This window comes from Parus major, chromosome 1A (assembly GCF_001522545.3).
Source record: "Parus major isolate Abel chromosome 1A, Parus_major1.1, whole genome shotgun sequence".
NCBI lineage: Eukaryota > Metazoa > Chordata > Aves > Passeriformes > Paridae > Parus > Parus major.
The window spans coordinates 47074880-47085400 of NC_031773.1; the positions used below are offsets into that span (position 1 = coordinate 47074880).

Below are 10521 nucleotides of genomic sequence, written 5' to 3' on the forward strand. Positions count from 1 at the left end.
AAAGCAGCGGCCAGCATCCCATTATAAGGCTATGAGTAAAACTGAGTCTGATTTCATGTTAATTAGGTTCTAAAGGGACTGAATCTTGATTGTAGTGGTCATATCAAAGATTTAAAATAGTAATGCAAAAAGCAAAGGAAACCCCACAGTGATTCATATAAGAAGGGGAAATAAAGACAGCCATGGAGGAGGAAGGAGTTTGAGGGGGCCTGAATTGCTCTGCTGCCCAAAAGCAGGAGGGGATTTGAATCAGATTATCCTCATTAGATGTCTCTTTAAAGCATCATCAAGGCAGATGAATGGTCTGGGGGAGAGCTTGCAGGCATGGTGGCTGTGATTATCACCAGGGATTTGCAGTCCTAGTTATCTAGCTTAGAGACAAGATTATTAGGGGGTATAAAGCTGTTCCTGCCCTCAGCCTCTAATGTGCATTTTTAGGTTGGGTGATGGGAAATGCTGTGTTGCTGCACAGCCCCTCGGAAGCCTGCCTGCATCCTCTGGTGGTCCAGCCCTCTGCAGGGCTGTGAGTGCAGTATGGAAGAGAAAGGGACCTTTGCTGGCCAGGAAACTTCCAGGGGGACGGACAGGCAGCCTTCCCTGGGGACTGTGGCAAAGGACAACACTTCCATGTAGGTGGTTACCCTGTGATAGGAAATGGGGAGGGGATCTTGGGAGGGGGGATTATATCTTCCTGCCTTACAGAACTGTTTGCTCCCCATAGCATCTCCCTTCTTGTGACAGCCTGTGCCAAAGCAACTCATCCTTCTTCCAGCTAGAGCCTTTGAGGCCTCAAAGGCTCAGAAGTTGGTGGCTGTTACAAGAGGGAATGCCTGTGAGCTGTGAGGAGGTTCTTCCCTTGAAAGGGAATCAATAGACATTGCCCACAGGTTCCTTGGAGTTCGTCCTCAGGGATGGTGAATATGGCACAAGGCTGCTGGCAGCCACTCCCCACCTCCTCAGCCTTGCAGCTGCAGCAGCTCCTCATACTCCCCTTTATCTCCTTCTCTACTCTGTGTGTTGCACTCCTGTTTCTTCTCTGGGCTTTGACAGGATGGCCAAGGCATTGTGCCCAGATGCCAGCCAGGAGAGGACATGCACAGGCCAAATTCACCTGTCAGTTCTCTTCTAACACTGCATCCTTAACACACTCATGGAAATTCATAACATTACTCTGCACTCAAGCCTGTGCAAGTAAAATCACTCTGGCCTTTTTACACCAGGCTGGACCTAAAGGTCTGTGAGAAGCCAGAGGATGTTGGCTTCTCTTGATGGAGGTTCTGGGGCAAGTGTGGCTTTGATTTTTGGCTCTGGAGTCATCTGCTGGAGATTAATGCCTTGGGAGTGCAGTGATGGGGCTTCCCACTGAGTACTGGGAAGATTTTTGCCCTAGCCTCAAAGATGCCTGATCTGGCTGAACCCTCTGTTCAGAGGTTTTTCCTGTGGCAGCACATCACCCTCAGCCACTGGTTTCTGTTTTGGTGCTGGAGGTGCTGCCTGGCCCTGACAGGGCACGTGAACACTCCCTGTGAACAGCCACAGGCAAAACTGGGGGGGCACTTGCCCCCTCTCCCCCCACCTCCCCCAGTTGCCCAAGGGAGACAGGACAGGATGCCACTTCTCCACAGGATGGGGGTGGGGGCAGCATCCCTGCTGCAAAGCAGAGTGGGCAGGGAGTACTGTTTGTTCACCTTCAGGCAGAAGAGCCAGGCTCAGCTAACGCTGTGTTGCTCATGATGGGGTGGAACTTGCAGGAGCCAGCGCAGTGCCAGGGACCCAAGGCTTGAGTCCCCCCCACACTCTGGAGAGCAGCAAGAGCAGCCAGCACACCAGCTGGAAACACCCCTCACTCCTCCCCACCGGGGGACATCAAGGGCTCAGCCCCTTCAGGGCTGGATCAGACAAACGAGGTTATTCCTGTGTTCTCTGTGCTGCTTTGTCTTTCTTGGGCTCTGTGGATCAGGGAGAGGGAATGGGCAGAGGGAGTTTGGGCTCAGGAAGTGTTGACCCACTCTTCTGTAACCCCAGAAAGTTCTTCAACAAGCAGCCCACTGAGAAGTCTAACTTGGGTATTCAGCATTATCCCTGTGGGGTCCAAGGCCCCTTGCAGGGGGAGGCAAGGACGCCTGACCTTTTTTATTCAGCCTTGTGGAAGTCCAGGGACATATAAACAAGGAGCAGGGAGACAAATTCTGCTTGACAGGCTGGAACACTGCCCCACACCAAACACCCCATGCAGGTGGTTAAGTAGTGTCACAAACCCCCTTGATAGGAAGCAGAGTACCTACAGAGGTGCTCTGGGGTTTAGAGTTTAGATTGTGAACCTCTTGAAACCTTTGGTTTCCCATATTATTCCTAAAATGAAAATTAAAGCCCACCTGGCTTTACGAAGGATCCCAGGGCATCCCGAGGAGAAGGCTTATGCTGGAACTATGAGAAATCGGCTCCTAATAGCCATAGTGGTACTTTTTGGGAAGGGATGTTTCCCACCAGCCAGCACAGGCGTGTTGGGAAGGGATGTTGGGATGAGGTGCTGAATGGGCTTTGGGAGTTGGCTCCAGCCAAGGCATTTTACTGGACCATCTGAATGCGGGGCAGGTGTCAGGCTGTGCCGAGATGTTCCTGAGGCGTTGGGTGCATCCTGTCAGACGTTTGTCCTGAGGTAACTGGGTCTGCTCAGTAAACACCTCGCAGCTTCTCTGATCGACAAGCCTTTGGGTTTCCGGTGTGCACGAGCACAAGGTGAACTTTCGGGGGATATTTTCTGCTACACGCGGTTTTGCAACTGCGTGCGTGAGTCACTTCACCTACCCCTGAGACCAGAGGAACCGCTCACACGAGTCCAGTCACTCATGTGTGCACGAGCCCTCGCAGGCCCCTGCCAACCCTCCATGCTCCTGGAGCACCAGCACTGCCCTGTCCCCCACAGGGATCCCAGGGATCTCAGCTGATCCGAGCTGACCTCAGCCAAAGTCAGCCTTCCAGGGGTGGGATGGGAGCAAACGGCACTGGAAATCGAGCTGTCTGACTCTGAGATGAAGACATAATTCTTAAATCGCTCATTTGATACCTTTTCTGGTTTATTTGTTTAATAAAAGGACTTAGCCGGAGACCCAGGCTCCTGGGGTTTTCATTTCTCTGCAGAGGAGATAAGAAAAGCGCATTTCCTTATCCAGTGAGTCATTTTTTCTGCTCTTTAATTATGCATTTGTGCGATTATCAAGCGTATTCAGCTCTGAGATGCAAACAGCTCGAACTACTCACCAAGCTTTAACTTTTGCTATTCCAAAAAGGATCACAGTTATGAAGGGAAGGGGAGGCAAAGATGGGGGAGAGGAAAAGCTGGATAGCTGATGCCCAGAACCTGGGCCGTGCTCATGAGAAGACACGTGTGTGAGTGCTGCTGGGGTGGTCAGCACTGGTTTTCTCCTTGAGTAAGCATTATCATGTAAATTCAAACATATCTTCTTGGCCCAGGAGGAGGCAGACAAGCTGGGATGGGGGCAGGGAAGACCTGTAGAGCATGATAAAGAGGGATGAGAAAATGGGGGGGAAATGGGGTAACATCAGTGGCAGCAATGAGGCTCCAACATATAACAGGATCTTCCTTCCATGTAACCGGATCTGGGAATGCTTCATTCACAGGAGGACATGATGGCTGCCATCCCTGGGCTCCCCACTATGCATTTGAAACTTCAAGGTTTCTTTCCATGTCCTGAAATGGGATCTGTCAGCTCCTGAGCTTTAATGTAAATCTCACTCTCTGTGTTGAAAGCACTGTGTAGGTTACTTGGTTTGGGCTTTCCCCAGTGTGCGTATTTGACTGGAGGGCTCACAGAGTTAATCTGTAAGTGTGGTACTGCAGATGCTTGGAACTCCACCCCACACTTTAGGCCAAGCGGGAGGGAGAGACAGGAGGAAGAGAGTCAGGGTGACAGTCCTGTTGTGGGACCCCCAGAAATAGGGGCTGGGAGTCCCTGAGTGATGATCAACATGGGGGAAGTGCAGTGGGGGCATTTGAGAGGTGAGGAAAATGGGAATGATGGAGGAGCATACGTCTTTGGGAAAAGGAGACTAGCAGGTGGAAACACCCCAGGGCAAGAGGAACAGCAATGCCTTTGCAGCAGGGAGGTGGTTTGGGGATAAGTATCCTGACAGAGCACTGGATGTTTTGTGGGGATCCTCTGCCTACATGCATGTCCTCAGCCCCACCAGCTCACAAGACAAAGTATCTTCTCAGCCCTAGATCCTACACTTGCACTTCTGAGAGTTGCCTACTGGGAACAGTGAGGATTTCAGGTGCCTTCTCCTTGCTAGGTCTTTCCACTGTGGAGCTCAGATGTGGACTGGAGTGAGCCTTGGCTTTAATTTTCCCCTCTGCTGTGGGTCATGGCACTGCATCACAGCTTTCCATCCCTTCCAGCTGCCCTGCTGCTGGACACTTGTCTCTCCAACTCCCATGTCTGCATCCCAGCCCTGGTCCTCACCTGGGGTGTGTGAGAGGCAGAGGGTCAGCTAAAGTGGGATATGGAGAGATGTCCTGCTGTTGGACCCAGCTCCCCCAGCAGGTACGAGCAGGGTGAGCGCAGCCTGCTCACGGCAAGCAGCGAGGCAGAGGGTGCTGAGCTGTCTGTGCCATTTGTGGCTCAGGGCTGCGCTGAGAGAGAGAAGTGCTTGGCGTGCCCCCACTTGACTGGGGATTTTTATTTTGAGTAAGATGGAGTGGGAATAACTGAGCCACAGGCACAAGAATGGCTGGCCTCTTACAGCTCCTCAGTGCATCCCACAGCTTTCTGGCAGCCATTCCTGCTGGCATGGCACAGGGGTGAGGGACCAAGGGCCTGGGCACACTGGCTGGATGGGGAAGTGAAACCATGGCAGGTGTGGAACTTGTGGGCAGTGACCAGTATTTGGTTGGGACTTTGGATTGCCTGGAGCCCTGCAGTGCCCACAGTGGGGCTGAGACTATGTTGGGGCTGCTTTGACATTGCTGTGATGCAAACTATCCTCTAGGAATGTTGCTGGCAAGGAGGGAGATGTGCTGTAGGGCAGCTCCTCCCCTGCAGGGCATAGGGTACCAAAGAACTAACTGTACTTGGGCTGAGGTCTAGCATGGGGAGCTGGTGACTGCATCCTACTGAGGACTTCAGGAGGTGGGATGTGGAGCCTGTGGGCTCAGCTTGCCCAACAGTCACTGGTGAGGGGCAGGCACATTTAGGGACCAAGTCCTCAGGCCTGTATCAGAGGACCACAGCTGCCTAGTGGGGGCACCTGGTACTCTGTCAGCTTGAGCCAGAGAACCCTTTGGATTTTTTTGTCCTCCCCTCCCAGCCTTGATCCAGGACAGTGGGCAGTAGAGGCTTCCCTAGAAGGAGTCCAGATGCTGTAGCTGCTGGAAGGACATGACTCCAGCAGTAAAGTCCTATTAGGGATCTCCTGGGTAGGGCAGGTCACTGAGGGAAGTGTTGCTTCCCTCAGCTGAGAGCCAGCCAACAACTGTGGCTGTCCCCTTTCTTTCCTATGGAGTGAAGAGAAAGAGGATGGGACTTTTGTTCAGTAGGAAGGGAAGAAATCCACCTACAGCACTGAAATACATCTCTTCAGGTCTCAAGCATCAGGCATTGATGGGTGGGTATTGGTGGCAGAACATTTCTCCTGCTCCTGATCAGGAATGCTTAAGACTATTAAAGGGTTTTCTAAGTCCTTTCCAATGGTTGAGGACCAGGCTTGCTTGGTGTGACCTGCTTTGCCCATGCCCTGCACATTTACTGAGCAGAACCAGATCTGAACCCTGGAGAATGAGAGATGGTGCTGAGGAGCCACAGGTCCAGGTCTGTGTTGGACAGGATGCAGAGCAAGGTGACGGAGAGCACTGTCAGTAGGGGTGAAGAACATACAGCAGTTGGCCTGCTTGCAGAGCAGTCACTGGCAGGACGTGTCCTTGGACCAGTGGGAGCTTTTAAAAGGGGAAACATCAGTACCCTTTCACTCTTTTCTCCTCTTGTCCTTTGTATTTTCAATCCAAGCCGGATCTGTGCCCCTGGGATTGAGTCTTGTAAAGATCTGTGTGCAGGAAAGTCTCCTGTAGACACTGGAGGAGGCCGAGGGGGCTTTTCAGTGTAGGCAAAGGAAGGAGCAGACTGGGGGACATGCCTGGGCTGGGGGCAACATGCAGGTGGGCAGGGGAGGAGTGAGGATCCAGGAGGTCAGGCTGGGACACAGTACCGCTGCGTACGAGGTGCTGCGTGGCTGAGGCACACGAGGGGCTGCGGGGATTTCGGAAGCATATTTCGGAGGAGAGGGGTAGTTTGAGGGCACATTGCAAAGGCAGGCAGGGGTAGGGCTTGGTCTCTTGCTCTCCTCCTCCCTGGTGAAGATCCGCCCCAGGCCAAGCACAGCGATTGTGAGCCCCAAGGGAGACGACGCAGCTTGACAGACTGTATCTCCCTCTGCCACGGGGCCTGGGGCGCTGCGATTTCACACTCCGGCGGCCCCGTCACTGCTATGCCAGGCAAGAGCTGGGCTCTCACTCCCACTCTGCCATGTCCTCATCAGGAAAAGCTGCCATTGCCCCCTCCTGCCTCTCCTTCGAGTGCTTCGACACCCTGACCAAGTCGTGCATCAAGTGCTCCGACCTGTTCAAGGACAACACAAGTAAGGGGACAAGGGCAGCTGCAGTCTGAGCTCCCCCGGGCTGGGTGGTGGTGGGCCAAGGAGGCTGGGGGCACCCCAGGGGTGGGCAGGTGGAAGGCACCTTCTCCTGAGGATGGCTATGGGGGTGGCAATGGAGGATGGAGCACCACCTTCACCTAAAGCAGAGGGGAAGAGCGCAGACAGTTCCAGTGAGAGGAACACGGTGCAGGGAGAAGTCAGATGATCCACCCTAGGGTGTATCAACCTGCCCCAGGGGTGACTGTGGGAAGAGCAGGAGGCTCTCATCTCCTACCACCCAGGGACAGGGAGCAGGGTAAGGGTCTCATCAAGCAGGGGGATATTTTGTTGCTGGTGGCACCTGGGTCACAGTTAAGTGCCACTCTTCTTCCCTGCCACCACAGCCCCCAGGCCAGCCAGCCAGGTGAAAAATGCTGCTGCACTCCGTCCTCCTTCAACTCTCCCCCCAGTCCTGACACTACTGGCATCTCACCCCACAGCAGAGCCTACCCTGGCACCCACCCTGACCAGCACCCTCCTGACCTTCGGAGTCCCGGTGGTGGTGGGGTTCATCCTGGTTCTGGCTGCCCTCTGTGGCTTCCTGGCCTGCAAGATGGGAAAGCGGAGGAGAACAAGGAAGACAGCAGATGAAGAGGACAAAGGTAGGATATCTCTTCCTATTCCTCTCACAACACCCTGAAGACCCTGAGTAGATGGAATCACTTACTGCTGGCTCCCCTGAGGCACATCCCTGTCCAGGCCAGCTCCTCCACCTCAACATCAGCTCTGCAGGTATCCTATGGCATTTTGGGACATCTGACTCACTGCCTGAGTGACAGTGTCCTGTATTCCCTGGGAGCCTATGCCTGTACCTGACTGCCAGCACAACCCTGCTGAGCCATCCCTCCCTTTGCTGGGTCTCCCTGTGCCTTTGTTTGCTTAAAGCATGTCCTGGCACCATCCCCCCTCCACAGGGGACACAGATGGAGCCCTGGTGAGTAGCTTTGTGAGCTCACTGGTGAGAGCCCTCTCCCCCGGTAACCAGAGGACCATGGAGGAACTGGGAGTAGTGGGGGCAGTGGTGGACACCTGGGGATGGCTTCAGAGGCAGCCTCTCCCTGTGGTGCTGCAATGGGGGTCCTAAGTGGACTACCCAGCTTGTTTCTCATGCTTGGGATGCCCGGCATCCTCTAACACATATCCCAAAGACCCTAGTGAGACGTCAGGGCCAGCCCCATTGACACTGCAGCACTGCACAGGGTTGTCTGGTGCAAAATTAGGGCTGGAGTTCAAGGGATGGAGCTGAGCCTTTCCTAGCAGGGGACTTCCAGAAGAGTAAGGCCACAGTGCTCCATGATGGCCCATTTTGTTGGGGCGGCTCTTTCCTTCCTTGGGGGCCCCTGCACTGGCACTGATTCAGCCTTGCACAATCTTCTCAGAAGTGGTCTTGCCTGGCTTCACTCCTCGCCATTCCTAGGTAGGGGATATGGCTCCCCAGGACCCCCAAGAGGGGCTACTGCATAGAGATGCTCTCACCACTGCCCCACAACCCGGGTGGGTGTCCACAGTGGGGCAGCTGGTCCCTGTGCCCTGGCTTGCCTGCACACTTCTGGCAGTGCTGGATGGTGACTCAGACCGGGGGGACATTACCTGAGGCCTTTCTGCTCTGCGACAGCCCATGACGCACATGCCTAGGAAAAATACCAAAAACGGAAGAGAAGGGAGAAATCCAGCGCTGAGAGAGATCTGGCCATTAAGGAGAGTGTTGGAGGCACTACTCAGTCTCCTGTTGCATGCCCTGGTCCACATCCCCCTCGTCCCCCAAGGCTGCACCACAGCAAGCCCAGTGCTGTGGCACTGGATGTGTGGAAAGTGGCAGGAGGCTTGGGGCTGGAGGCACACGGCTGCATTCAAAGTGTGTAAACAAGTCTATTTTTAAGTGGGAGGCAGTCGGGGAGGGCAAGCTGCCACGGGCTGGGCTCTTCTGCTGCTGGCAGGGTTCAGCGAGAGGACTTGAAGTGGAAGTGCAAGTTTCGGCCTTTCCCTCTTGTCTTTTAGGGGGGGCGGAAAGCCCATTGGGTTGTAAGCAGGAGCAATTATGCAGCAGGAGAGGTGTGGGGACCTTGCAGACTCCTCCTGTTCCAGATCCATCTTCTCCTCTAGGGACAGGACCATCTCCCTGGGACCTGCCTGACCCCACTCCATGAGCCCAGTAACCCTCTTTTCTTGTCCCTTCCCAGAAAACACAGACATCGCCAGCCCCCTGCCTAGCCAGGACCCTGCCATGCCAGAGGGAGATGGTGCCCTGAGCCAAACTCCGTGCCTGTGTCTTGATGAGAGCCTGAAGATGCCAGGACCACCCAGGAAAGCCAAGGCAAAGCAGAGGCCATGCTGCCAGGGCAGTGCTGACGGTGACATTGTTCTGCTCTCCGCCGTGTACCCCCGGCCTGAGGAATGCAACCACAGCTTCCCACTGCCCGCCACTGAGCTGGGGGCCACAGCACTGGTCACCACCAAAACCACCCAGAACTGTGCCAGAGAGGAGAGAGTCTGAGGGCAAGGGGAATGGGGCTGGAGTGCTCTGGCCAACCCTTGTGGACAGTGACAGCCTGTTCCTGGGACAAGCAAAGCCTTCCGTGGGTATGAGCTGTGTGAGAACCAGGCTTTGCCTTTAGCAAGATCAGTCTTTTAAGATGACTGTCCTTTTTGTGCTGAGTCCCAAGTTACACCTGTAAATGCTGGAGGAAGCCAAAGTGGATCATGCTGAGTTACAATGAACTGTTGACAGCTGCCATGGCTGAACCATTGGGAGGAGGCAGAGGAGACACAACTGGTGAGGGTGGAATGTGGCAGGGACTGCTGTGCCATTTGCAAGGCAGCTGTTGTGCCTGGACAGGTCTCACGCTGGATGGGCAATTGCTCTGGAACACCAGAAACTGTAGGGGGAAAGAAAGCAGGGAGTTACTTTAGGACCAAATCCCACACAGCACCAGCTTGATTTTTGCTACTGACCTCAATAAAAGGAGACTTGAGGCCATATGAAGCAAGGCACATCCAACATCTACCCCGTTTACAGTCCTGCCTCCCTGTCTTCTGCACTCTGTGACACCCAGGTCTTTCCACCCTCTGTGCTCTCTTCACACAATGGCAGGCATCCACTGGCACTCATGGGAACCCCCTCCACAGCCAGGTGCCCTGGGGATGGGGAAAACATTTATCTTCCCAAGCAGTGAAGAGGGGAAAAAAACCTGTCCTTGCTCTAACCTACAGTCCGTGAAGTTAGAGAGGACCAGGGGCAGGCAGTGGAGACAGCTAGTCCAGTGGAGCTCCCTGAACTTGTCATTAGAGCCCCAGACAAACGTCACTTCAGCTCACTGTCGCTGCAGAAATAGCGTGTGTCACTTGGGATGGATGCTTCCACACTGCACAAAAGCAGTCAGGGAGTGATGTGAGCGTAGGCAGGATGACTTAATTTATAAGAGTGTCCTGAAGGCATTGCCTGTGTGCCAGAGCTGGTCGGCATTGCTGATCCCAGGCATTTCCTCGTAGCTGGGTTTCTTCACCCACCTGTAAGTGGCTTTACTGCACAGGAAGGGCTCTGTTTGGGAAATGAACTCATTAGTGTGGGATTGCTGATTCTGAGTAATTACAGCAGTTGATGTCCCCTGGCTGAACAGAGACTCTGGGTTGGCGAGAAGTCCCTGGAGAAGGTGATTAGTCACTTAGAAGTGCTTTGAGGGGTTATTTACACGAAGCACCATCTCTGGGTCTGCTCTTCCCCAAATGGGGTGGATTCCTCATCTGGGAGGCTTTGGACACTGAACAGAACTGGCCAAGCAAGGTGTGGGGGCACTGACACCGGGCACTAATGGG

At 54.2% G+C, this 10521-nt stretch overlaps 1 protein-coding gene and 1 long non-coding RNA gene across 4 annotated transcripts; one reads left to right on the forward strand and one right to left on the reverse strand.

Annotated features, from left to right (window-relative positions):
- Positions 1-3056: 3056 nt before the first annotated feature.
- Positions 3057-8474, reverse strand: LOC107204099. Its single transcript, XR_001521467.3, has 3 exons — positions 8299-8474; positions 7192-7254; positions 3057-3511 (listed from the first exon to the last, which is right to left on the reverse strand). It is a non-coding gene; the product is annotated as an uncharacterized LOC107204099 (long non-coding RNA).
- On the forward strand, positions 3561-9712 carry TNFRSF13C (TNF receptor superfamily member 13C). 3 transcript variants are annotated; one of them, XM_033514709.1, is made up of 3 exons: positions 3561-6651; positions 7053-7310; positions 8889-9712. In XM_033514709.1, the coding sequence occupies exons 1-3, from the start codon at positions 6540-6542 to the stop codon at positions 9200-9202; spliced, it is 684 nt and encodes a 227-aa protein (XP_033370600.1). In that variant the 5' UTR covers positions 3561-6539; the 3' UTR covers positions 9203-9712. The 3 variants fall into 3 exon arrangements, with proteins under 3 accessions (XP_033370600.1, XP_033370602.1, XP_033370601.1); XM_033514711.1 differs by having other exon boundaries at positions 5520-6651; positions 7152-7310; XM_033514710.1 differs by having other exon boundaries at positions 5532-6651; positions 7149-7310.
- The last annotated feature ends 809 nt before the right edge of the window (positions 9713-10521 follow it).